Genomic DNA, 27383 nt, shown 5'->3' with positions numbered 1-27383 from the left:
CATGCTGGATTCATCTGAGCGGCAAGTAACAATTTATGTAATTTATGGACCAAATTTTAGGATTTAGTCCACGCCTGAAGAGTGCAAGTGCCAGAATGCAGTTGATACGTCTCGAGCTTCGATGGCGATTTGAGGCGATTTGACTCTACTGTACTAGTGGGATACAAGATGCATCTTGGTTGCGATCAAACATGATCTTAGCGTAGCTTAACTCGTCATTCCGCTAAGCTGAACAGGCAGCAAAAGGCCCATGCTGTGTGTTCACAATAGGAACCGCGTAGTAGATCCTCCGAGGCCATCGCCTACCGCTCCGCTCCCGATTCAGCATGGACCACAAAACCATGCAGACTGTGACGTATCACAATTTTTTTTATCTTATTTCTTCAGGAACCGACGTGGCCTTTTTTTCGCCGGTCTTTCTGAGGACCGATTCCCACACTATTGCTGCCACTAATGCACGTCCTCATACATATCCAGACATGGAGATCTGCTGAAAGTGAGGGATGCTGCGCAGCTGCATGGGACCAAGGTAACAATCCATCGCTGTGGCCGATTGGAGGAGAATTTAGTCGCAACAATAGTAGTTGCGCCATCCTATGCACTTGTACAGTATTTAGTTCAAAATCACGCGATGTGACTGTAGATCAATGTGAATCGCCACAGGTGTGGAATTCAGCTCTGAGTTTCTCTAGTACGTGTACGTGATGGGGTGCACCGTGAGATTGGGATGTTAGTGTGCTACTATTCTGTGAGGGACATGTGTGTACTGTATATTACTCTACTGCGAGACGAGAGGTGCAGTTACCAGGAAGGGACCAGCTGTCCTTGAGTAACGCTCATTTCACACCGTAATTCTCTGAGCGGTAAGTGAGCCCGAGGACACCGGCTTTCGGGCGGATCTAATACTAAAACTAGATGAGGAATATATCCTGGCCAAGCAAGAACCTCAGTCCAAGCACGGCATATGTACTTTTGACTTATACTTATCTATAAAGTCGGATTGGTATGAGGGTCAGCAACGTGATACAAAGAGCCTTGTGAAATACATCTCACCGGGTCCGAAATATCTAGGGCTGTCTCTCCTCGCCTTGCAGTAGTAGGTCTGAGGGTTCTGCAGAAGTACAAGGACTCTACAACATACTCGGCGTGTCAATCCGAGTGACAATTTACCCTCAAAAATCATTGACGAGAAAGAAGACATGAGTAGAAAACAATATGGTATCAATTGGAAGAGGTGAGTCTCAAAGCCTATTGGCATATGTCCACGCTGACAAGTTGATATTATACAAAAGAGTAAAGTGTGAGACAAGCGCGATCTATGGTGAAACCACCATGCCGAGGCCATGCCGCCTCAAACGAGACAAACATCAAGAAGATCACAAGCCGGAAAAGCCAAGTTCCCAGCAAAAGACAGAAAGCAACCCAAACACCCGCAATGCTCCATCTTATCCAGAACGCCAGATGCCGTAGAAATATACAGAGGAAAACACAACAGACCGAGACCATATGTAGTCATCTATTTAGTCAAGTCGCGTTGTTCAACTTCAGCTCCGAGAGTCAAAAGCCAAAATCCGAGTCAAGTCGAGCGTTTAGTCATCGCTGGCAGGCATTCTCATGTAGGCATCAATAGCCGCACTAAACGCAGCGAAACCAGCACAACCAAAGGCGGCAGCCTGGGGACCAGCCTTGGCACCGAGGATACCACCAGTGACACAACCAGCGGCAACACTGTTGGTGAGATCGTTCTTGGCGCGGAGACCCTCAATGCAGCACTCAGTACCGGAGTAGAGCGCACCGACGATACCGAAGTTCTTAGCAGACGACCAGGAGCGGGCACCCATATCCTTGAAACCGCGACGGACTTGCTCGCGCCAGGGGAGGTCGGCGATAGCGCGGCCCTGGGGTGTGAAGGTCGAATCGTAGGACATCTAAAAGAGAGACATGAGACTCTGCGCTGGGGATATCTTGTGATTTGGTAGGAAAGTTGACTTACACTGGCCATGAAGAGACCGAAAGCTCCACCAAGACCGAAACCCATGGTGCCGGCCATTACGGTCTTGACGGGGCAAGACTCCATACCGCGTTGCATCTATTGCGCGTCTGTTAAAAAGTGCATGGCGAGAAAGGTTGATTACATCACGAACCATCTTGACCATTGCCTGCTCCTGCTCATTCATACCCTGCATGCCGGGGGAACCTCCGAGACCGCCCATCGGCGCCACGCCGCCTGTTGTGCCTGGAAAGGCCATTTCGGATGTCAATGCGAATTAGGTGTCGATGATTTATTGATATTGGGTAGTCGGGTGAATTCAGAGCAGACTGATCCTGCGTCCACTAGGCCTGGGCAAGGAAAGAAGGCGCTTGGAATGAATGAATCAAGCAAAGATTCAAGACGCGGAGATCTTGCGGAGGCGACCAGAACCGCAAATTTATTTTTACGGTGGACGGGGCAGCCATCAAGTGCGGAAATCAAAGCACGTGATTGCCACTGAGTTCCCGGAGAATTATTCCACCGGGTGGCCAGTATACGGAGCACCGTAGGTGTGAATGTTAACAACTTTGTGATCTACAGATGTATTCACAGAAGAATGAATAACTAGGTGAAACTATGGTAATCCAAATGGTATTTCAACAAATTTCCTAGCAAATGGCAAAGCCAGTATTTTAAGGTAGCAAAATCAAGAAAATGCATCGACAAAGACAAGAAACAACGCTCTCGTGTGGTATCGGTCGTCGGCCTGCGTGATTCGGTAGATAGGGCCAGAGAATCAAGAAATAAGTATGTACATGAAGGTAAAGAAAAGAGCACCATTAGTCCTTCTTGCTGTCCTTGCGAGTCAGCGAAGGACAGGATGCTCGCTCTGGAGACGGGGACAAGGAGCGTTCCCACTCTGCCATCAAATTGGAGGCAGTTCGTTGAAGCTTAGAGGGAGCCAGTTTGGTAATGGTAGGCCATGGGATGCCTTCGGTGACACTGGGATCAGGCGCAGTGGAAGCCGGGTTCCAATCACCAAAGCTAAGGTTGCGGTCAGCGCATAACGAGGTTGTCATAGATGAAATCATGAAAGGTCGAACGGTACCTAGCGCTTGTTCGAGGACTACTGCCCTGTGTCACGGGTGATCGATCTTGCTTCGATTCAACAGTGGATCGACTCGATGAGGGCGTGTGCATCTTCTTTCCGGATGAGGGGGTATCCCAGCTATCCCAGTTGTCGAGTTCGTCATTCTGCGCATCGACTGGAGTGCTGGAGCGGCGATCGGGCTGCTCGGCTTCGGTCGCCCCGTTTGGGGCGGTTACTTGGTCGGAGGGGGTGCGGAGAGCGTTCGGAGACTTCTGAGCTGGTGTATCAATGCCGAATTCGTCCCAGAAGGATGTGGATATTTCCGCCGGCTTGGTGTCTTTACCAGTTTTTGTCTCGACCGCTAGTCCCCTCCCCCGCGATGACGATGACGATGAAGATCGTGATAGCTTGCCGTCCGCTATCAGCCGCTCTCGGCTTCGTGATTTGGCCAATGAATCGCGCTTGCGACCATTTGGCGGCGCCAATGAGTTGGGCGACATGTTTCGTGTTTGTGTTCCGTTGATACCTTCCTCGCCCACCGTAGCTTGGCGGATGTCTTCCAGGAATGTCCAAAGGCCTTCCCGTAGGTCAGATGCCATTTGCTTGCCAGTACGCATCAAAGCCTCTCGCGAGGGCGGAGGAAGAGTCTTGCGCCACTGAGCGAGCAGATGTTCTGGTACCTGGCTTTCGTCAAGCTGTGCGCCCATCATAGCAGCATTACTGCGTTCGACCGATGGCAGCGTCGCAGACCGAGGAGTACGACCTACGCGATCAGCTTCGGGGAGACCTTGCTCACGTGGGAATCCGCCTGAAGCTGTGACCGGAGACAGGAGAGACAGGGTTCGGGTGTGTGCTCCTTGGAAAACTCGCCGACCGTTCGTACCAATCTTGGTGCCGTTGGCTGCAGCTGTGCGGACACTGGTACGTCGCTCGAGGTCCCGACTGATCCGTTCCTGTGATACCCCAGAGCCAACCGAGCTCATGCTCTGCTCTCGGTGGTGTGCATTTAACGCTTCGGGTGCTGAGAAATCGGGCGATCGGAGTGGCATAAGGGGTTCCGCATGGTTGATCTCCGCCCGTTTCCTGTTCTTTTCGGATAGTGCCCACTGTTTCTTAATTGTCACTAGATCTGCTTCAGCACGGTGGAGTTCCTCCCGAAGTTCCATGACCTTCCTTTCCTGCGAGGCGATAGCCCGCAGGAAGTCATAGCCATCATCCGGGACATCAAAAGACATGGGTGTTCCAAGCTGGGCGGTGGTTGGACGGGAGGATTGCGTAACCGGAGTGGCAGCTCCGGGTGAGGAGACGTCGGCTGTGGATTCGGGTTCGTTCAGGTTGATGGGGAAGTTGAGGGTGAGTCGTTTGGCATGGCGGGCCGTTGGCTTTGCAGAAGGTAGTGACAACCGTTTGTTTTGCGTGAGTGAGCGAGACTCGGAAGCAGACTCCGGTTGAGGCGTCTGGGTCGCATCCGGCGGTGGCCCGTGGGTGAGGCTCTCCGCTCCCGGAATACTCTCCATGGTGGACCAGCCAGCAGGAGAGAACAATCAGGATAACATGAAAGGGAGAAAGAATGTACAGCAGTGCAAGTATGTAAAGGGGAAAACAATAGCTCTGACAGGTGTGGTCTCTCCTGAGTCCAGCCCACAGCGGGTCCGCGTTTCAGGGGTTTAGCGTCTTATTCAGCCATGTGTTTCGAGTCTTGGCATTTGAAAAGCCCTAACTGCGAATTCATGCTATTGCGAGGTTCTTGACAGTGTGCTTGTGAGGGTCCCCAGGGCATTGTTTTATGTTGCAGGTGTCTAATGGTCCATGGTCATTCGATCGGCTTTGTTTGGGTCAAGGGCAGCGCCATGGAATGTGTCACGCTTAGGAGAGATCATCTGCTTGGAGTAGCCTTGAGACAGTTAACTTGGGCCTTGACGTGGAGAGCGGGACTCCCGAATCGACACTTTTTGGTAGACTCGCTGCCTTGAGCTTTGTACGTGCTGGTTGTAGCTACACTAGTACCGGGCCGTTAGGAGACTCGCCAGCCAACCTGCATGAGCAGCTTCATATATTGTCCAGCCATCGGAGACATGCAGTGAGTGGTTCACGCCCAACATCTTCGCATCCACGAGCGCGACTTAGCCTCCTCTTTGACACAAGACTGGCATGCAAATCATTGAGAGCCCACCATACACTGCTGTATCTGCGACACCCTGAGGGTATTCCCAGTCTTTGGTCTTGGACTGCTCGATCCATATCTGAAGATTGAACACAATCACTTCGGACCCCATCTAATCAACAACAGAGTTCCCTCCATTCATGTGCTCGCCTCGCAGAGTGATATTGAACAGATCACGCTAGTAATAACGCAGCCGTTGATTGTGGTGAACTAGTTGCACATGGATTGCTACACAACGGTTCCTCTGTTCCCTTCCCGCTCTGCTCCAAAGACAAAGCATTGACTTCCAAGCAGGTCTCATACCACACGAGTCCCTCAGCTCTATTTCCAACCCGCTGTATTCTGTGGATGGAGAGGGGGATCTGATTACTCCTATCGTCCTTCCAAGCGACGGGAATCCTCTTCTTGTCGATCCCGGACACGATGGGCACGAAGGCCGGATTGTCTCCAGGCCTGAACAATCACTCGAGGGCCTGAAGTTGGACTAGGACCATGGTGTTGAAATCTCGGCAACAGCAACACTAGGGAGCCACTCCTTCAACCCCTGCGAACACATGGAACTGACAGTCTCAGCCAGGTACGGTCATTTATCCGCCCCAAGCTTCCGAAACAAAAGAGGCACAGATAGCATCTTAGACTACCTTGGGCAAAGAGAAAGTACAGAAATAGAAATGGCGATATCAACATGAAAAAGGGTATCTAACAAAGAATTGATCCCCACGTACCAACGCCTCGCGTTGATCCTCGAGCCCAAGGAACAAATACAAAGCAATGGTATTGGCCAGATCACATTCTCACAGTACAAAAGCCGGAAAGCAGCAGCCGATAGTTCATAATAACCCTCAGGTTATAAACCAACAGCCAAATTGAAAAGGAAATCATAGAAATCGGAAATGGGGAATGTAACTCCAAGGAAAAAGAAATCAAATTTGTCGAAGGAGACTTCCATCCGCAAATGGGTTTTCAGGTGACATATCAAGTAACGGCTTTGTAGCGTTACGATCGCCAGTGGCCACGCCGTGTCCCTTTCTCTGTGGCGGAGTTGCCATGCTGGAGGAATACGCGAGGAGACTATTCGGGGTGAACTGATTGCTTGTAGAGACAGGACTTGCATCTGCGGAATGGGATCCTGTGTATGGGCTTTGCGGGTGTCGCACGTTGCGAGTTGTGTTTCGTCGTTGGGGAGGGATTTCGGCGGGTGGGCGGCGCCAGGAGGTTGCTGGTGGGATGGCTACTGAGCCTTGGCTCAGGTCTGGGCCTGTGGCTCCTTCGATTAATTGCATCCCTGGTTCGACTTTGACGCCGTGGCCTTTGCCTTTCTTGCTGTGTTGGGGTGGCTCGACGAAGACGGGGGTAAGGTCGACGAGGGGTTTGTTCTTTTGGTCAATAGAGTTGGATTGGCTGAGGGATTGAGTTCGGTTGAAGAGCGTGGTGTCTGGGGCTCGGGTCATCGTGTTGGTTCGGCTGTTGGGATTTGAGTCATGATGTATTGAGCCTGTGCCGATCAAGCCGGCGCCTGTGAAGGGATCTTGCATGGAGCGCTTTTCACGATCCTCGCGTTCGCGCATGGCGGTCTGGCGTTGGGTGTATGTTCGGCCTAGGAGACCTGATGGGGCAAATGTAGCAGCTTCCACTTCGGCGGGCATGACACCAGGCACCAATGGCTCGTTTTCTGCCTTATGGTCGAGTAGCAGGTCTTGGGGGTAGGAGGATGGAGGAGGCCCATGACCACGGGTAGATTTTTTCCGAGAGAACGCTTCTTTAGAGCTTGACGGCCTCTGGTAATCAGAGCTTCCCTCTCTCGAAGAGTCAGGTCTAGTCTCGCGTTGTACAAGTGGAACATCGACCGGCGCCTGTTTGTGCTGGCGAGCCGACTTCTTGGTCCCAGAGCGCTTGAGGGTATCGACGTCTGATTTCTCTGCTACTCCCACCTTGTTGAGCAAGTACCAACTCCTCCATTTCTGAGTAGCCCGATACCACTGGTCTGCAATGGTCTTGTCACTTGTTGAGAAGAAGTGCACAAAGTTCTCTGTAGTGAGGAACATTGAAGACTTCTGTTGACTTTTGATGGCAAAGCAGATTTTCTTGGGGGGTTTGATATCTTTGCTCAGGGCTCGAGCGCTGGGGAAATAGATGTCAAAGTCGGACAAATGACAGATATTCGTGTGATCCTTCGCATTCTCCTTTTTCGCAATAGTGACCTGTCCGTCGGAACGCATAGTCACGTATCGTTTGTCCCACCTGCGACGACGCTGGGAATGGTAAAGATAGACAGTCTCCTGGGACGGCTGCTCGCTGGGAACATGTGCTGCTTCCAACTGGATCAAGGTATCGACACTGGAGGGAGGAATAATGATAAATCGATTGTCGGCATCGGTAGACCAGGAGTTCATGACATCGCGGATACGCTCGAAGCGACGAAGGGGTCGTTCCAAGCCCAGTTGACAGAACGACTCCATAACAATAAACTTGTCAGGCTTGATATCCTTAGACAGACCTTTCGTCGCATCCAATAAAAGATCCTGAACAGAGGTCGACGGCATGATAGTAAGGTTGGAAGAGGCATCTCCATACTGCACAAGAACGCGACGCTCCCCAGCATTGACAGCACTCTTGGGCGCATCAACCCCCGGGACCACACCCGTCCCACCCCCAATGTACTTCGGAACCGGCTCGGATTTGGTCACAGCAGCCTTGACCTTGGACAGATTGACCCTGTCGAAGAAAGATTTGCGGTGCGTGTCTGGTGCGGTTTCGCGTACGCGCGAGCGTTCGGCCCGACTCGCCTCTTTCAGTCGAGGTTGTGTCGCGTTATTTCCTCCAGTCAATTGATCCATTGTATTCTGTCGATGCGCTTCACGCGCGCTTTCATCGCCGTCATTTTGTTTCGCGTACCGCGTAGGTCTGGTCTGCACATTGTCGCTGGTCTTTTGGTGTGGAATTGCGGGAGGAGGGACCGCTTCTGTCGGGCGATTGCGACGATACCGTGATCTGCTCCTTGCGAGCGAGGGATTTTGTTCACTGGACGGAGCCATCTCCGCGTCTCCACGTGCTCCACGGTATCTTGAGAAAATCTGCGGTAATCCCCGGTGTCTTTTTCCCGTGAATTTTTCTGAGAAGCCCCCCTGGGGGCGAGGTGCGGTTTCAGGTTTGGTCTCGGCAGCTGCCCGGAAATTAACCTCAACTCAGGATCAGATTTTGAAGCACGATTCGTCGCGAAGGGTCAGACGAAGAATTAAAAAGAAAACGACCTGGCACAATGTGGGAAAAAGGTAACGGTGGGATTTGGCACGGGCCTGGAAAGCCCCTGGTATTCACAGTCTCATTTCCAAGTGACCAGTCGCAAATGCGGCCCGCGCCGATCGCTTAAGGCGTAGGGCTCTGTTGCATGAGAGACTCACCGAATATGCAGATCGGATCTGAGTCATGATGAGAAGTGGTCGGGAGGACATTTCCGCACGCGGACATGAGGTTACTCCGAGTTGGCTACGATCGACAGGGACTATTGCATTGTTGCATGATCAGCCTTATGGAGATATTCCTGAGATATCCCCAGATCTTCCCAAAGGTGATTCTTAGTGGAGATCGTGGAGCTTATTGTTCAGCCATATTGGTGGAGACTGCTACGGTTTGAGACACTGTAATGTTCATCTTTCTTTCTTAATCCTCTATGTTGTGCGGTTTGCCTAGGTCATTCTAGAGGTCGAGCTTACTTCCGGTAAGCACCCAATTCCCTGCGCCTGCGTTCTGTTAGAATCTCCATCTAAAGGTGTAGAAATTGGCACGACTTACCACCAGGCGATGAAATCCATTGTCCGCACATCAATCCCTATGTCAGATAATGCCTTGGTTGACAAGTGGGTATCGTAAGGCCTCTGCACCGCAGCGTTGGGGTCATTGCCCTGCTTGATCATACCAGGGGTCGCTACACCAAGCACCTGAGCGATCTTTTGGCAGATCTCATACTTGGTCATACGGTCCTCAGATGTGAACTGCAGAATGCGTGGCAACTCCTTGCGCTTCTCTTTCTCCTTGAGGTACTTGATGACAATGTCCCGACACACGCGAGCAACGTCCTCGGTATTTGTGGGGTACCGCTGGGACCAATCGTCCATCTTCACAGCGGCATTCTCATCAGTGGCCTTCTTAACGGCATCAACGAGTATGTTCACTGCGCTCTCGGAGTTCTCCTTGGCGCTGCCGTACAGCACTGGCACGCGCAGTACCACACCGAGACCCGAGTCGCCGGTTTCTTCCAGAACTGCTTTCTCGCCATCTAGCTTGAATTGGCCGTAGATGTTTGGGGGCTTGGTCTGCGCATCGGCCTCATAGGGTGCCTCACCCTCGGTGCCGGGAAAAACGTAGTCGGTTGAGATGTAGATCAAGAAAGCACCACGGCTCTTGCATTCTTTGGCCAAGGCGCGTGTGGCATCGACATTGACCTTGCGAGCCTGGTCAGGGTTCTTCTCGCAGAGATCGGGTGACTTGTTTGCGGCGCCTGCGGGGGTTAGTGGTGGGGTTCGAGTCGACGGTTTATGAGCTTACAGTGGATGACAATTTGAGGCCTGCAGGTAACAAGCTTGTCAGTAGCTGTAGAAAAGAATAAATTGCTAAAATACATACTTTACTTCATCGAATAGAGTCTGAATATCTTCATTCTTCTCGAGGTCAGCCTTCAAGATGGTAGGCGGGGCAGCGCGGGAGAATCCCTGTCCAACGACCAGCACGCCGGAGTGCTGGAAGGTGTTGAAGACAGCGCGTCCTAGGAAGCCACTAGCTCCAGTAACGAGAACAGTAGAAGTCATGGTGTGTGTTGTTGGTGAGTGAGTGTTCAAGGGAGTATTTCCCTCGAGGTGGACTGTGACGTAACTGACTTAACAGTACACCGGGTTTCCACTTCGATCCGGCTTGGGCTTCAGTGCTCCGGAGCAAACAACTAAATTTACAATTCTTTCTACTAGTAAGCCAAGTTGCGCCTCATGATTTCATGATCGACATGAGGCGTTTCTCAAATTGAAAAGTCTGCAGACGGAGGCACGATTTAACCGTATTTAAGGTTGAAGTTGGTTGGCTGCTCACATGAGGCATGCCAGCCTCATTGCACAAGTGGCATTGGATACAGCAACTCTATCGAGTAACGAAAGTGTCCGAAGAGCAATTTGAGAGTTTAGCAGTTGGTGGCTTGCGAGGCGGAATTGGCATATTGGAGAGGTATAGTCCGATATAGAGCAACCCAATCAACATACATCTGGGTATGTAGTCACATTATAGGGCTAGGAACTGAACACCAATAAAAAATGCTAACTAGAGATGCCCATTCCTGTATTGCTCTAGTTTATTTCCTCCTATTTCGATTGAGCTGAGTCAGCGTACATTTCAGTATGACACGTGATTAGTTTGCTTACTCATGTATTACTCAGATATATTTAGATGCCACGGGAAAGTGGTGATCGTCCCATGTATTTACCGTTCTCCCTCCAATGTTGCTGGGCCGCGGGTAGAAGGACACATCCGTCCACTATTTGAGACAGTCCACTCATCAGATCCAACAGCAGTCAGCCCATAGAAGAGGTCGTGTGGGTCGTACTTGGCTTTGATTGAGCGCAACTTGTCGTAACTCTTGCCATAAAAGGCTGTCTTAAAGTCAGGCTGGCGGAAATCACCCTAAAGATTCCTAATTTAGCATTTATGTCTCCAACCAAAACCTCAATGATAGGAAAGATGGAACGTACCTCGTTCAGATAAGCACCAGATTCGGGGGCTAGGTTGCTCAGGCTAGGAACTAGCACGTCGGTCATCAATTTCCGCTTCTCAAGCATCTTCTCTGGCTGGTTGAACTCCCACGGAGTGGATAGCACGACGTGGGCAATAGCATCGCGCCATGCCGGGTTCACGGAGTTGTAAACGTCGCCAGTGACGTCCTTGGTCACCTTGATGCCAACAGTCGTGAAGGTGGCATGGTGAGAAAGGACAGTACGAACGGACTCTGTCAATTCATGGCGAGAAGTGGGCCCCTCGAACATTAATCGGGGGAGAAGCCAGCCACCATACTGGGCGATTCCAACCTCGACGAGGGGCGTTTGAGCGTTGAATTGGTCAACGTAAGCACTGAACTCCTCCGCGTGGTACTTATATTTGATGCCGAGCTTTTCCAGCCCATTGAGGAAAGGTTTAACCAGATTTTGGAGCTTCTTCAGTGGAATACCAGGTGCAGTCATGGGAGTGATGCCGAAGGAAGCGTTGGTGAGGAAATTAAGACTCATGATCCCCTCATCGACAAAAGAAGGCAAGTACGTGTTGTATAGCTCCACAGCCTTGAAGAAGATATCGTCAGAAATACCGTCGGTGGTGAAACTCAGGTTTAGACCAGACACATGGCTATCCTGATGAGCCTTGGAGGTCATAGACCAAACGACACCATATGTACCACCACCGCCACCAGCCAGGGCCCAGTAGAGATCGGCGTTCTGGTTACGATTTGCGACAAGAAACTTGCCAGTGCCATCGATAACCTCCCACTCGAGAACCTGGTCTGCACCGAGTCCATGCTTAGAAGACAGGGAAGAGTGGCCGCCTCCCTGACTATATCCACCTGCGATTCCAACAGTAGGGCATTCTCCACACACCACTCGAAGACCATGCCTGTGAGTTGCCTCGAGGGCCTCCATCCCCTGGACACCAGCGCCGAGCTTGATAGCCTTACCAGTGTAATATTCGTCCTTCCAGTTCCTGATCTCAATATCCTTAAGGTGGTGTGTCCAAACCGAGAGAGCGCCTGCACCAGTGGACTTTCCGTTATAGCTATTATATATTAGTTATTCATCGAACATATTTGCGACGTTGAAAGGCGGTAGTACTCATGGCCGGTGTTGCGGATAATGAAACGGATATTGTGCCTTGTCGCAAACCTCAAAGTCTTGGCAACATGGTCAGGCGAGGAGATGTTAACTGCGTAACGAACGAAGTTACCCAAGGTGCATGGCTTGGAAACGGGGTGGTATGGATCGCATGTTCCATTTGTGAAGAACGGGGCCATGAAAGACGAGGAGGTTTGGTAACTGGCAGCCGTTAATAAATCATTTCACGCAGCAGATTACTTTATTCAAAGGTCTTACTGCTCCTTAGGTAAAAGCCAGCCCTCCCTCAGAGTGTTACATTGCGTTGAATTGTACGAGGGAGCATGGCAGTGAATGGCGAGGGGTTCAGTGGCCACAAGACGTCCATCGACAGACTGGTTGAAGGCATTCCAGACTAAAGTCGAAGGCCAGCAATCATCACCGGGGAGACAGCGGCAAGATGCCCCCTCAAAGGCTTGAATCGGGGGGGGATGGCAGCAAGGCCGAGGATAGCCCCGATCTTGAAGGCCAATGACAGCATTACACAGAACACAGAGTTTTGTTTCGTATGACAAGGTTAGGGGGGATAATGAAATAAATTTTAGCACTGGAACATGAGCATTCCGACCTCGCACGCAGGATCCATGTAATCTAATGCAGGTGGGGTCTAGTTGAGTTAGTCGATGCACACCTATGGAACAATCCGTTTTCTTCCTGCCTCTTTGCCTACTAGCCTTCAATTGTGCTCGACTTCCGCTTAGTTAACAGATTCTCAAACAGCGAGAACGCCAATCTTCCCCAAAATGCCGTGTTGATACGGCTCGCAAGGCTCGGAAGACCGGTGCGGGGGCCAATATGGTAACGATCATCGTAGAATATGCGAGCCGCGCTCTAGTTTCTAAAACTCAACTCATATCCATTTGGTGTGAATTTCAAGGCCTGAACGCTCGTCTAATGGAGGGTTAATGTACGCTCTCACGATTTAGCGCGGTTGATCAATGTCTTTGTTTACGTCTCGTTAGGTGGATATGCGTTGGAGTGGAAAAGGCAATATGTCGACAAAGGTACAAGATCGTCACGACTATGCAGGTCTCCTTTGGAAAAGCCTCTTTATGGCAAAGCAAAAAGTTGCCCTGTCTACCATCAGCTTGCAATACCTGTAGGCGTAGCAAGTAGACCCACTTACATGTAGAGCCCGCGGGCCGAGCCGGGGCACTCCTTGTGTAACTTGCTAAATTAATGCATTTGTGGCTGAGAACGATACGAAAACTCGGTATAAGGAAGAAGCGGAACTGGCGTTTTATCAAAGACCAAGATTTATGGCAACTTCGGCGTACTGAGACTTCCACATAGCCCAAATTTGGCAGCGGCGTAAGCAAGCGGACTAAAGTCGGATTTGTAGAAGAAAGTCTGAAGTACATATCTTACTTAGAGTGGGATTCCTTACCAGTACCAGCATCGGCAGTTATGTTACGGTCCAGTAAATTGTACCCGAGTTCCTACCAACATGGCTGAGTACCAGAAAACAATTAGTTATAGGCCCCACGGAAGATTTATGCGCGTTTAATAATTAGCTTGGGCTGAGCGGTGTACAGTATACAGCCACCTAAGGCTGACCAGGAGCTTTGAGACTAGTCGGCGAAAAATTCCCAATAGCAAATAGTATACAATCTTATTACTGCTAGTTGACTAAATAAGAGCTCCCATGTGGTGCAATTAACTACGGTCAGTTTACTGAGTTGACAGGGAAATAGTCATCCAGTATTGCGAACTCGGCCAAATGTCCGAAACACTGAGGCTAAATTTTCGTAATCGGAAGTAACTAAAAACGACTGTTTACTTGCAATTGCCAAATGTACAACAGTAGCATACTCCGTTCAGGTGAATTGAATTGGCAAAATCAAATCGCCGAAAACCCCCGGGTCCGAGCTCGGGAGCAGATTAGATCTCCACTGACGTTCTAAAATTTATCACTTCCTCACACAACATGTCTGGCGCCAGGAACATCACAGCTGCCTTACGGCGGGCAGTGCCCCGACCCCGTGTCGCCCTTCGATCCGCCCAATTCGTTCAAATCCCCCGTGTCACCCGCGCCTTCAGCGCCGGCCCCGTCCGCAAGTCCGACTCCCGCCAAATCAAATACACCAGCGACGCCTACCCCAACGTCAAGCGGAACCCCAATTTCGCCGAGATCTCCGCTGACGATGTCGCCCACTTCAAGGAGCTGCTGGGCTCCCAATCCGCCGTGATCGATGGTGTGACCACCGACGCGACGGACGATATCGAACCCTTCAACAGTGACTGGATGCGCAAGTACCGCGGGCACACACGGCTGGTCCTCAAGCCTAAGGATTCCCAGGAGGTCAGCAAGGTGCTCAAGTACTGCAATGAGCGCAAATTGGCTGTTGTGCCGCAGGGTGGAAACACTGGCTTGGTTGGTGGTTCTGTGCCTGTCTTCGATGAGATCGTCATCAATACCTCACGCATGAACCAGATTCGCTCCTTTGATGCCGCGTCTGGTGTACTTGTTGCTGATGCCGGTGTTATCCTTGAGGTCGCGGACCAGTACCTTGCTGAGCGCGAGCACCTCTTCCCTCTTGACCTCGGTGCCAAGGGATCGTGCCACATCGGTGGAAATGTCTCCACCAACGCTGGTGGTTTGCGTCTGCTACGCTACGGCAGTTTGCACGGAAGCGTTCTTGGTCTTGAGGCTGTCCTGCCGGATGGGACCGTCGTCGATGCTTTATCGACTCTGCGCAAGAACAACACTGGCTACGATCTGAAGCAGTTGTTCATTGGTTCCGAGGGAACCATTGGCCTTGTCACTGCCGTTGCTATTCAGTGCCCTCCTCGACCCAAGGCTGTCAATGTGGCCTACTTTGGTCTCGAGAGCTTCGAACAGGTCCAGCAGGCTTACCTTGCGGCCAAGGGCCAGCTTTCGGAGATTCTCTCTGCCTTCGAGTTGATGGACGGTCGCAGCCAGAAGCTGGTCATTGAGTCTACGGGTAATAAGCATCCTCTGGAGGGCGAGTACCCCTTCTACTGTCTAGTTGAGACCAGCGGTTCCAACGCCGAGCACGACATGGAAAAGCTGGAATCATTCCTGGAGAATGTGATGGGCGAGGGCATCGTCGCTGACGGTGTGTTGGCTCAGGATGAGACGCAGTTCCAGGCTCTCTGGCGCTGGCGTGAGGGTATCACCGAGTCGCTCAGCCACCTGGGTGGCACCTACAAGTACGACGTGTCGATCCCGCTGGCAGATCTGTACCAGCTTGTTGAAGACTGCAAGGCCCGTCTTACTGAGAAGGGCTTCGTCGGTGACGATGACTCCTTCCCCGTCCGCGCTGTGGTTGGCTATGGTCACATGGGTGACTCCAACCTGCACTTGAACGTTGCTGTGCGTCAGTACAACAAGGAGGTTGAGAAGGCCATTGAGCCTTGGGTATACGAGTGGATTCAGAAGCGCCAGGGCAGTATTAGTGCTGAGCATGGTCTCGGTGTTGCCAAGCGCGAGTTCATTGGATACAGCCAAAATGAGACAATGGTGGGCCTGATGAAGCAGCTTAAGGGCCTCTATGACCCGGTGCGTACTTATTGCTTCTTTGCCAGGAATTCTGCTAACAATTGTTTAGAACGGAATCATGAATCCGTACAAGTATATCTAGAGGGTGTATGTATAGATAATCGAATTAGCCTTGAAGTAACCCAGCAGTAAACACCAACTAAACTAACCATACAACTTGTGTTGAATTAAATAAGAGAAAAACCTAAAAATAAGAAAGTCGATCAATATTGTCATTGTGGACCCCTACCCCAGTTGTGGCCTCAGGCCTTCCGTTGCCATGCGAGACGGAGCTTGTTTGGGGTTTGTAGCTCCACCTCCTTGCCCGATCTCTTTTCCTTCTTTACTCCACAGCCATTCTTTCTTGGAGCCCTGTCGAGATCGCATTCTTGTCTACATCATGTCAGACGATATGGCAAGCCACTACCAGGTGATGGAGGAGCTGGGCAGTAAGTGCTCCCCTGACAGGGATTTTGCATCCGACTAACCAGACCCCGTTTGCAGGCGGCAGTTTTGGAACTGTGTACAAAGCAATCGACAAGACTGACGGCGAGATTGTTGCCATTAAACATGTACGCCCTTCCATCCATTCCGACCCAATGGTGCCCAATTGACCTTTCACCTCTCCCAGATCGATCTCGAGTCCAGTGAAGATGATATCCAGGAAATTCAACAGGAGATTTCTGTTCTGGCGACCTGCGCCAGTGCTTATGTTACACAATACAAGGCCAGTTTCCTCAAGGGTCACAAGCTATGGATTGTTATGGAATATCTCGGAGGTGGTTCTTGTTTGGACTTGGTATGCCCAATTGTTGCCCTACAGTACGATGCACTGCTGACCGGTACAGTTAAAACCAGGAAGTTTCAACGAAGCCCACGTCGCGATCGTTTGCCGAGAACTACTTCAGGGCTTAGATTATTTGCACAGCGAGGGCAAGATCCACCGAGATGTCAAGGCCGCTAATGTCCTGCTTTCTCAGACTGGCAAGGTCAAGCTGGCTGACTTTGGTGTGGCCGCACAGCTGGTCAATATCAAGTCTCAGCGCAATACATTTGTCGGAACTCCATTTTGGATGGCGCCCGAAGTTATTCAGCAGGCTGGGTATGACTTTAAGGCGGACATTTGGTCGTTGGGTATCACAGCCATTGAAATGATCAATGGTGAGCCGCCCCATGCCAGCACACACCCTATGAAAGTGCTTTTTTTGATTCCAAAAAACCCCGCCCCACGCCTCGAGGGCAACGAATACAGTAACACATTCAAGGACTTCATTGCACAGTGTCTAACGAAAGATCCCGATCGCCGTCCTAGTGCAAAGGAACTCCTCCGGCACAAATTCATTCGGAATGCCGGCAAGCCCGAGGCACTTCAAGAGCTTATCCATCGCAAGCAGGACTGGGATGGTGGCCGTGGTATCTCCAAGGACGTCAAGTATTATGCCGAGTCTTTGAACACAATGACGAGGCCAGAGGAGGATGACGATGAAGACTGGGTCTTTGATACCGTTAAGGCACCCACTATGTGGGTGCCCAAGGGTACCGATTGGACGACATTGGACGAGGAAGAAGAGAACACTGATCCTGCCGAGCTTATGGAAGAGATGCATATCTCGCAGCCTCCACCTCCTCCCAAGCACCAGGCGAACTCTACCGTTCGGCGTATGCCTACTGAACGATCACCTTCTGTCCGCCGGGCAAACACCAAGCGTCGCTCTAGTGGTATCAAACAACCACTTGGTCTGGATTTGAGCTACGGCAACAGCCCATCTACTGTTAGACAGTTCCGGCGGGTATCAGACAAGGTCCCCGCAGATGTCAAATCTCCTAAACAGGCTCAGACTCAGGCTTACGACGAAAATGTCAGCCCGAAGGTCATGTCTACCGACTCTTCAAGCAAGGAAGCACAAATTGGACGTCGAGCATACAGCAAAGCCGTTGGACTCTCCTGTCAGGAGGTTTTGTCGACAACCGGAGACAGTGATAAGCGCGAAGCTATTTCCAGACTAGCCGAGGCCTGGAGTGACCTAGAAATGGTTGATCCAGAGGGTCTCTACCACATCGTCCGAATAATGAACGAGAAACTCCAAGCGTAGGTCGATTCCATTTTAACTTGCAATGCATACCCAACTAACGAGACAACAGTGACTCACGTCTATCAAATCTCCTCCCATCTACTCAACCAGACTCCCCTTCTCGTCCTCGCCTCGTTCTGGCCCAAAACAACCCTCACCTTAAGAGCCACAAGCGTCGCCAATCCTACGTCCCCGAACCTCAACCCCAATCTCCCCCATCCAACCTGCCCGGCCAGTCTGTTTCAGGAATGGAGCACACCAAACAACTCTCCGACGTCCTCTACACACGCTGGTCGGAGGGTCTTCGCAACCGGTGGGGTGGCATCTAAACCCAATACCCCCTCTAGCAACCTACCTCATCCTCAACCTCACCTCTTCCCTTCTTTCATTCCCTGTATAGACCCATGTGGCGTTCCAAACTTGTTGTATAACCCTTGCCATTGCCCCTGCATCCTTGGTGTCCGTTCGTTGTTCGATTATACCTTTTACTGTCACTTTCTATCTCTGGTGGGACTGGTCCCGGAGTTCTAATGATCTGGTGCAATCTTTTTGCCGTCTTCTTCTGTACTTTCTTTTGCGATAGAACGCTGCCTGTGCTTCTGTCTGTTTATTGGCTATCTGCCTTGTGCTTTACCCTCTGGGTATTTTGGGAAATACTAGAATACATGAAACTATGATCGGGATTCTTCTATATTCTTAGACTGTGCATACTAGTCCTTGTCCTATTTCTTGGGATCTACATGGCTTCTGCAATTGCGTTTTGCCATTGTCCTTTGCCATTTCATCTGAAGTAGACTTCGTGGCGCTGTCTACACATTTATGCTCCCCATTGTATATCATTCAGTTGAGCCCTTTTCTATTTGTACAGATATTTCAAGCTCTAGGAATATCACATGAGTAAAAATATGCCTTAGCACCTGCTAATGCTTCATGCAACTCACCTTTACCCCCCAACTTCTACTTCTTTTGTCCGCCCAGTAGTCCTCAAAGCTCAAAAGCGCTCATCCGTTCCTAAAAGAAAATAACTCGTTGTAGAAGCCTGCATAGCCCCCTCAAATTCCCCCGCTGCCAAGTACTCGAGACTCCGATCAGGAATCGAAACATTTGTTCTTACTATTGTTTTACAAAGCCTGCTCCCGTACCCACCACCGAGCGCAATCCCTGGTATCGACGCTACATTTATCAAGACATAGGCGATGAAATAGGGGTATCTCCTTTTCCAAAGAGTAAAATCCATGGGAAATGAGTCTTGATTCGACCTGTATGTGGGAATCGAGATTGAGACTGTTTAGGATCCGGGACTTACGAGGCCAGCATATATACACAGAAATTGTACTCAGATACCAATGTTGGCTAACTATGAGACAGTAACGCTATAGGTTGTGCGCCTCACTCCGCCTATCCTTCAGTGGCCAATCAGCTACTCAAGGCAGATGCGCGTATGGATCGACTTGGGACATGGTGGGCAAGGTGGACGAAGGGTAGCCCGGAACGGGTAGTGCCGACATATCTGTAGGGTTGAGCAGATAGCTTGCGTCTTGATCTTGCCAGTTTTGGGCCACATCAGGGTCAGGTAGAAGAGTGGAAAAGTATGCCTGGTCACTCTCGTTGATCTTGGACGTGATCTGGTTGACCAACGACGAAGCGGAGCTCTGGAGGTCCTTCAAGGACTCCTTGTGTTCACCCCGAGATATTTGATCCTGGGTGGTCGCTGTTTCCAAGCTATCTTTCAATGTACGGTTTTCACCCTTCAACTGGCGACACTCCGACGTAAGCTGGTGGACTTTCGCGGACAACTGGGCTTTTTCGGCGACAACTCGCTGATGGCTCTCCTCTAGGCGGACGGCGCGCTACTGATGGTCATCTTCGGCTGCTTCAAGTAACTTGATGCAATCAACATGATCGTCCGGGTGGGTGGCATATACCTTCTGTATATTGAACGGATGAGTGATTCAACCACCAAATCAGGACGGAGAATTTGACTGGCTTACCAAGGTCTCTCGGAACTGGACCTCCCGTGGGACGGGCTTGGATCGCACAGCGCCAGTCGCCGGCAAGTTTCGCACAGCGCGTTTGGCAGACGTTTCAGCCTATGGCTTTCGAACCCGGGTGGGAGCCTGCGCGGGATTGCGCGAGGCAGTTGGCATTTTGGGCATAATGAGCGATGACTTGACGCACGTCGCAAAAGAAAGGAGAAAACCGCACCACACAAAAGAGAAAGAAAGAAGTTGGGGTCACATCAGTTGAGGCGGGTAAAAGAAGACTTAAATCCAGTGACAGTGTGAAAATAACCATATTGTTTTACACAGGTGTACCAAATCCTCGGCACCTCAGTTTTAGTAATGACCAGACAGGGCCAGTTCACCAACCTGCTGCTAAACATGGAAACAGTGGAGCACAGTCCCAGTTCGGCCGCCCTGTGTAAAACATGGGGGTGCTGTATCCACAATCATGTTCATGATAGAGAAAGACGAATTGAACTTGTCCAGCCGCTGATTGTACGATATACACATTTCTGAGGTGCTCGAGTACTCACCAATGGTCAATCTAAGATAGTAGAGATAGACATACTCCCCTGGGAAGTTGGGTATTCTGTGGCGTACACAGTGGACGAGTTGTAGGGGACCGTCTGCTTAGCCCAAGAGCTACATGTGAGCGAAGTAATTGTAGTTCGGATTTCAGCCTCGAGACACTGTGAGCCCACGTAGGCCTAGGGGATCAATAGCATATCGGTATCCGAGCATTGCGAACTAGCTGGTAGACAAAAACGGACGATGGATGCTACCACAACCACTTTCATGCGCTGTTTCCGTGCTCATCGCGATCTAAGGGAAGCCAGTGCAACGATTGGGCTAGAAATTGGATTCCAGACGACTTGTTCCGTCTAGTCTACCTCATGTAGTGGATTTGAATGCGAGATTGAATTTGAACGGATTCACTGGCTATAGTCTCTCACGGGGGCTTTGTCGCTTAAGGATGACCAGAAGAAGAAATCGCAGGACGATGAAAGGAAAAACCCACATGTTTAGAGATGTTTAGCTTCATTCCCTAAAGTTCTGTGTTGTCCATGATCACTAACGCTCTATGTTCACAGTCTGACTTTAGCGCTAGCCGCAAGTCGATGGAGGTATTGGTGGCCAGCCGGTCACCCGTTTGACCATGGCTGTCTTCACAGCTCCGAGATTTCATCGGCCGATACCCGAGATTATAGTAAGGTACTAGGTGTAAGCAATATCGCAAAAGCATCCCCGTCGATCAATACAGGAGCTCCTTCGTCGGTCCGTAATCGGTTAGAGGTGGATCTAGATGTCGCGCTATTGAATACCTGTGCCACTTTTATGTGAAATATCCACGATAGAATTAATTAATCGCCCGCGGTTTTATCTTAATACCGGTCATAACGCTCTGACGTGACGGTAAATCCCCACCGCCGTATCAAAGCTCCGAATCTCCCAGATGGTCCCAATGACCGTGCTCTGCACGTGCTGACCCCATCGCCTAGTGTTCGCGCTGCTCGCCAGGACTCAGGCTTCTTCTTCATTGCTCGTGTGCCCCAGTGGATTGAAGAGCAAAGATATCAGCAATGGCTCGTCGAACACCATATTCTCGACCGCAGGCTCCCAGCACTGGCTTCAGGGGCTCTATAGGCTCCACCTATGTTCAAATCTCGCGCTTGTCTGTTACCGTCCCCCGAAAATCAATGCCGGTAGGTCGTTCCACTATCCCTCGCCTTGTTGTGGTCGCGCTGTTAACTCTCTCTCTCGACTAGAACTCTTCACAGGCGACATTTTCGGCGCAGAGTCTCCCAGTAACTCAAACCCCAGAGGGGACAGAATCTCCGTCCGACCAGTCTACGGTAGCTTCTACTACCTAGCGGCGTCCAGGCAATTGCAAGAGAAGCAAGGGGAAAAGGATAAAGAGACGACTGAAGCTAGCGCAACAGAATCAGGTGGAGCACAGGCAGCTGGTAGACCAAAACAGGCAGCTTAAAATTGAGAATCAGGACCTACGTGAACAATTAAGGCCGCAGGGGCAGTCTCACCGACGTGACAAGGAGAACACGCAAAAGTTCTTACACGACCGTCATGCTGAGGCTGCTTCTATTGTCAAATCAGTCAATATTCTGCTCTCAGGTTGCACAACACGTCCTAGAGTACCAAAACCTGTGGGATACGAATATCAATTCGCGCATGGTGGATGACCGTTATGGAATCTTCACTTCAAGACGCGGAGGCATGACTAGACCGGCGAAGCTGTGCTTCAGATCTCGCCGCGGAAACGGGGAAGCCGCCAATGGCCAGAGGCGCCCACGTACAGCCAGTGGGCTTATGTAATCTTCCCAATTCGGGGGTTCAACTACTCCAAATTATCCCACCATTTTCCATCTATCACTGTTACCATATTCCAACAACCAGTCATGGAGCAGGCCGGGAATTAATGTAGAATAACATCCTTGTGATCAAGGTATGTTTCCCGTATCATAATATCCATAGGAAAGGTTAGTAAAGATGTTGTGAGTGAATTAGAGAACACAGTGTGTTGTGGGACTGAATATATATATGCGCACGACATGTAGTGTGATTATGACGACCCATTGTTTCTTGTTCTGCCCAATGACTATTTCCCCCCCAAACCAGTTCGGTGACCCCGAATTTGAATATGCTTTTCATTTCAGATATCTGAGACGTAGTATTCCATGCTGTACTGTACTGTAAACGTAGCCAACAACGTCAAGAAATCAAGCAACCACAAAACTTACCAGTAAGCGACCGACCGACACGCCACTAAGATATGCCTATACACCCGGTGTAGCAAATCCTAATCTAAGCACAAACCACAAACATGGGAGTGGTTGCTGTGGTGGGTTGAGCCCACCGACCTTCCAGTTGAAATACAATGGAAGGTGCGCGAGGAGATAAACAGAGCATGTGTAGACGATCAAAAGCTGAGATTGAAATCACTGATTTCCTCGCGGGCAGGGGTTAAGAAGCTTCACCAAAGTTGCGTGCGTAGATTAGGATGCACATTTCATGGAAATCGAACGCATTCATGAACGGATAATCGCAAATTACCTTTGAACTATCACTAACAGACTCCTCCCAGCCCCGCATAAGTTATTGTTTAATCCCACGCACCCCCTCCCCTGCCCCTCCCGAAAAAGACTGCGGTAAATTGTTTAATCTTCATGCTTGGAGTTTGGAGTCATTCAACTTTGGTGAAGTTCGCCCGCAGACAAAAAGCTCACCAAGAGAGTCCCACGACTGACATGGTGAAAAAGGGGATTCGTGTTTATAAATGTGTCAAGGTTAATTCCGAATCAATAGTCTTACCAATGTCAGTGGGTCATCTTGCCTGAACGGAATTGGGGAGGTTGGGGAGGTGAAGTTTTATTGGTAGTTCTGTCGAGCGGAGAAAGATAGAACAAATTGCGTACGTGGCTTTCTTTGAATGCCGTACTGGAAAATATAAAGCCCAAAGCCCGCCCCGAGTCTTATGGATGGTTCGCACACCGTGACCTACCGCGACTCGCCGTAGCTCACCGTGTAGCAACCCGAGAGCCACAGCTTCACAGCGTTGGGCTTTCCGCTCACCGTGATCCACCGTGCAGCTCGTAGAGGGCCACAGCTTCGTGCTTTGGGCCTTCTGCCTCCAGCAATGGACAGACACCTCTTCGTGGTGCTGGAGATCAATAATCAAACGCGTAGTCGTTTGATGAAGCTAAGATCTGTCCAATTCTATCCGTTATACTTTGATTCATCTTGCCCATGATCTCTTTGTTCAGTGTTTTCGTGCCGAGAGATGAGTATTTTGCTCTTTTGACTAGAAATGTACATTCTGGTGATTACGCCTGCTTTCAGAAGTTCTATGTCCAAAATACATAAATATCAACACTAAACATAAATACAGAACATAAACGCTAGTTGTTATGAGGAATAGTAGCTCGTCATTTTGTTGATCGGTCGAACGTCTTCACCCATTATATTGCATACCGTCAGCTCTGCACAAGTATGGGCATTGAAGAGCGGATGATGAATGTTCTTCCAGTCGTTAATTATTGTCCCGTCAAGGCGAATTACACTAAACCGCAATGCGTTATGATTGTTCGCTCCGAGGTCATACGCAATCTTCTTGCTGACCAGTATCTTATGGCAAGGCAATGGCCAGAGTAAACGACGAGAAAAGGGAAAGCAAAAAAGTAGGCGTAATATTAAAGTCTGCCAAACATGTATATCCCCTGGTTGTTCATTATCATTTCTTTTGTTCTCATCACTGGAGTCTGCTGATTCCGGTGAACGCCGCGATGGTTGCTGGATTGTGTCCAGTGGACACTGGGAACCAAGACATAAAGACCGGGCTTAGGGTGAACAATATTTCGTCAAAGGTTCAAAAACCAACCATGAACCTTCAACAAGTGGATGGCTTCAAAAAAGCTAAGTGCAGCTACGTTTGAATTTAAACATTAGGAAGTCGATCGGTTGGAGCAATCCAAATGTTTGAAACCCAATCGATCAATGACTTGTCACCTAACAATAAGTAAACACCTGCATGTCAACAGCACTACGCTCGTCTGTTGACCTGTAACCACTCTATTTCCACGAATAAACAATCTAATAGATGAGTACTGTTCAAGTCTCTCGGGCCGAAGTAACAGTACGGGAGATGAACGGTCCAGACATCAAGTCCGTTGGTCTCTACCAAACAAGCAAAATCGGCAATAGATGTTTAAATCTCACCTTTCCATGAGCAGCATCAAGCAGGGACTCCCAGAAGGGGAGCACATTTCTGGTTATTCACCTGTCCGACACTGTTTATATGGGGTGTAGTTCCCGAGCTCCCGAGCTCATGCGCCACAGAGGTGCATCTTCACCCCGTTTATTCGACTTGCCCATCATAATTGACCATCAACGCAAAGGCAGGCTCGGGCCGCTTGATCAATGTGGCGAGCTCTATCAAAGGCTACAAAGAGGCTCGGTCCCACGGACCAGTGTTAACTTACATCTGCGTCTCATTCCTCAATTATTTCAGACCCGCAAACAGAAAGACCTTTTCAGCCTCTGTTTCTCCGAACACCTTTTGATAGCAATGATGGCAGACTCTACGCCAAATTCTGAGCTGCATACTTCCAACGATATTTTCAAGAATTCTGGTAACCCCACCTATGCGGTTAGCACTCAAACAATTATGCCGCAAACAAAAATAGAAAGCCAATCAAGGAAGCAGAAATGAAATTGGGAAGAACTTCACACCGCGGTTGGAGCGACGTATGTGCACGAGGAAATGAACGAGGGCAAATGTCTCGAAGCGCCAGTCATTCTTCCCCCGATGGGCTTTTGCCTTAGCCCAACCCTCATTATCAACGACAGCCCGAGGCGCTGCTTTCCTGAACTCCCATATCTGCACGAAGGATTCGACGGTCAAACAGATAAAAAATAATAATTGAAAAAAAAAAAAAAAAAAAATTGCATGCCATGATTACGATGAAAAGGAATGCCCGGCAGTCATAAACATTAAATGTACGTAGCGTTCAGACTATCTCTGGTGGAGAAATTCCCCAGTCTCCGATTATAATGATTGACGCCAGGCATTTGAGAGTTTCAATTGCGTACGTTCTTGACAGCTTAGGCGGTTTTGGTTTGACTTGCCCTCAGAAAGGGATCATTTCACCAAGTAGTTGCCTCCATGCAAAAATAATATGGAACGAGAAGGTGCTGCAAAGCAGCATTCGTAGTGATAAACATATCGGTCATTTTGAGCCAGGATCTTAGCGCCATTTGACGTCAGCTACTGGTGAGTCACTGTGCCCAGCGGAGGGGCTGGATGGGAGTAGTTTTTCTTGATGGATCTGAGGCGGCGAGGCCCGAGTTCTCGAGTTGCGTACGTGGCCTTTCTCGATCTCCGTACCTAAAAGTATAAAAGTCTGCCCGCCCCCCCCCCGTTTCATAGCGCCCTTTGCTGCTACCATTGATCCAATGTCAGAGCGCTTTTTGCTGCTATGTAGATGTATGTGAGACGGTGAGAGACAGTCAGAGACAACTGTGAAAATGCAAAGAAAAGGCGAACGCCTTGAAAAATATTGGTCATCGGCCGAAGTAACAGCTGGAATGATCACGGCCCCATACCCGGGGAGATAACGGATTCCGCCCCAACTATTTGGTCTCCTGTGGCTCTTTTAGCGTACTAGTATGCACTTGTACATTCAGGGTTAGGGCCAAATGTGGGGTCGATAGTGGTTACTGACCCTAAAGACACTAAAGACCGTTATTTGTTTCATTTACCGCCCACTGCTTTTTGATTTCTAACCTTGGAAGGCATCAACAACAGAAGCAGCTCGAAAGCGCCCCTTTATTTCCAAAGTTTGCCATAAGAATTACATAGAAACATAAGTACATCTCAAGTACTGGGCAACGGCCTCGTTGGTTAATTCTAGTACAAGTGGAAACTGCATCTCTCGGAACCCATGGGGGAGCTAACTCCCGTGGCTTGCTGTCCGATCACGTTGATTGCATATATATATATCTATATATCACCTCATCAGTAAAGCATGGTTTCCATATGATCCTTTGATGGCTATCTATTTGCTAGTGATAGTACACAGTAGGGGGTAAGAACCAAGTGCGGCAGAGACTAAGAACTAATATTAAGCGAGCGGGTTCATCATAAAGAAGTAGTATACTGGTGTCCAGCCCATAACTTGGTTTCAAACCACTTTTCTTTGATTTTGCCCTCCAGTTGGAGCATGAGGCGAACTCCAGAAGCTTGTTCATGGCAAGGCACTCAGCTGTTGATCAAACAAAAATAGCATTCACTGGTCACTTGATAGCTTCTTCCTTTTAATCTCATTCACAGTAGGCATGTCTACCTATAGTTTGCTGAAATCGAAGCGTTTGAGGTTCTTTCTTGTGCATATTTATCTAGCCAGAACCACGCTTTCTGCGCTCTGACTTTAGTTTCTTTCTAATCCTCATGTTGGCATACTGCCTAGGACTGTTAGGCCACCAGCACATATACACCGGATCTTGAGCCAACATGGCTTTCGCTTTGCCACTTGAGTGCTCATCCCTTGCCACTTTTTGCTCGCCCTAGGTGTTACATAAGCGTAAAATTCACTGACCGAGTCGCTGTGAGCTCACTAGTCTTGTCGGTGAAGGTGATGATGACCACGCTTATGCCGGTTCAGATGGTTTGTATGTCCTAAGATCTAGATCGTTTGTTAGAAAGAAATCCTTAAAGATAGACTTATGTCCACAGATGGGATGGCCCTACGCTGGATGGGGAGGACTGAGCAGTCTGTGAGCCAGGTATCATAGAGGACGAAGCTAGCAGAGGCACTTTTGATGCCAATACAGTCGCTCGAATGCCATCTGTATCACACGATCCCATGATGAAACCTGCACTCTTTGCCTGTGCCACAGGAGCTGAACGATAGAGTTGACATTCCTTCGCGTTGATAATGAAAAGCCATGCTTGGCAGGTGCTCATGCTGTCGCATTCATTAGCACATTCAGATGGCGATAGATGAGTGTATCCGTGGGCCAGAGGTGCTTTACTGAAGAACCCAATGGGTTCATTCTGGGCGCTGGAGAAGCAAGAGGCGGATACGGAGGAGAGTAATCCCTGCATAGCCAGCAAAAAAAGTGAAAATAAGGATTGAAGTTGGTTGCATGATTTCTGACAGCTCTGGATGTT

At 49.8% G+C, this 27383-nt stretch overlaps 8 protein-coding genes across 8 annotated transcripts; 2 read left to right on the top strand and 6 right to left on the bottom strand.

The window, feature by feature from the left end:
- Positions 1-1589: 1589 nt before the first annotated feature.
- Positions 1590-2249, bottom strand: N7508_002627 (translocation channel protein TIM22; the record flags this gene model as incomplete). Its single annotated transcript, XM_058460693.1, has 3 exons — positions 1590-1928; positions 1994-2089; positions 2145-2249. 3 exons carry the CDS (start codon positions 2247-2249, stop codon positions 1590-1592), a joined length of 540 nt encoding a protein of 179 aa, XP_058324225.1.
- Positions 2250-2761: 512 nt separating this feature from the next.
- Positions 2762-4579, bottom strand: N7508_002626 (DUF4048 domain-containing protein; the record flags this gene model as incomplete). Its single annotated transcript, XM_058460692.1, has 2 exons — positions 2762-3016; positions 3081-4579. The coding sequence occupies 2 exons, from the start codon at positions 4577-4579 to the stop codon at positions 2812-2814; spliced, it is 1704 nt and encodes a 567-aa protein (XP_058324224.1). The 3' UTR covers positions 2762-2811.
- A 1570-nt stretch (positions 4580-6149) lies between these two features.
- On the bottom strand, positions 6150-8261 carry N7508_002625 (uncharacterized protein; the record flags this gene model as incomplete). The annotated part of the gene is made up of 1 exon (XM_058460691.1): positions 6150-8261. One exon carries the CDS (start codon positions 8259-8261, stop codon positions 6150-6152), a length of 2112 nt encoding a protein of 703 aa, XP_058324223.1.
- Positions 8262-8935: 674 nt separating this feature from the next.
- N7508_002624 (dTDP-4-dehydrorhamnose reductase family protein) lies at positions 8936-10031 on the bottom strand (the record flags this gene model as incomplete). Its single annotated transcript, XM_058460690.1, has 4 exons — positions 8936-8966; positions 9019-9724; positions 9772-9791; positions 9850-10031. The coding sequence occupies 4 exons, from the start codon at positions 10029-10031 to the stop codon at positions 8936-8938; spliced, it is 939 nt and encodes a 312-aa protein (XP_058324222.1).
- Positions 10032-10689: 658 nt separating this feature from the next.
- N7508_002623 (FAD-dependent oxidoreductase) lies at positions 10690-12712 on the bottom strand (the record flags this gene model as incomplete). Its single annotated transcript, XM_058460689.1, has 4 exons — positions 10690-10890; positions 10959-12027; positions 12084-12284; positions 12342-12712. Coding segments are annotated over 4 exons (1842 nt in total), but the record flags the coding sequence as incomplete, so codon positions are not given.
- A 1337-nt stretch (positions 12713-14049) lies between these two features.
- On the top strand, positions 14050-15727 carry N7508_002622 (FAD-binding oxidoreductase; the record flags this gene model as incomplete). Its single annotated transcript, XM_058460688.1, has 2 exons — positions 14050-15645; positions 15695-15727. 2 exons carry the CDS (start codon positions 14050-14052, stop codon positions 15725-15727), a joined length of 1629 nt encoding a protein of 542 aa, XP_058324220.1.
- Positions 15728-16024: 297 nt separating this feature from the next.
- Positions 16025-18025, top strand: N7508_002621 (STE20 family serine/threonine-protein kinase; the record flags this gene model as incomplete). The annotated part of the gene is made up of 5 exons (XM_058460687.1): positions 16025-16073; positions 16129-16196; positions 16256-16423; positions 16473-17713; positions 17767-18025. The coding sequence occupies 5 exons, from the start codon at positions 16025-16027 to the stop codon at positions 18023-18025; spliced, it is 1785 nt and encodes a 594-aa protein (XP_058324219.1).
- A 1095-nt stretch (positions 18026-19120) lies between these two features.
- Positions 19121-19843, bottom strand: N7508_002620 (uncharacterized protein; the record flags this gene model as incomplete). The annotated part of the gene is given in 3 exon segments (XM_058460686.1): positions 19121-19546; positions 19688-19786; positions 19802-19843. 3 exon segments carry the CDS (start codon positions 19841-19843, stop codon positions 19121-19123), a joined length of 567 nt encoding a protein of 188 aa, XP_058324218.1.
- Between the last annotated feature and the right edge of the window lie 7540 nt (positions 19844-27383).

The sequence above is a fragment of the Penicillium antarcticum genome, assembly GCF_028974205.1.
Source record: "Penicillium antarcticum strain IBT 31339 chromosome Unknown utg000002l_segment0_segment0, whole genome shotgun sequence".
NCBI lineage: Eukaryota > Fungi > Ascomycota > Eurotiomycetes > Eurotiales > Aspergillaceae > Penicillium > Penicillium antarcticum.
Note: the sequence above shows the minus strand (reverse complement) of the source record. Positions and strands in the feature narration are given on the sequence as shown.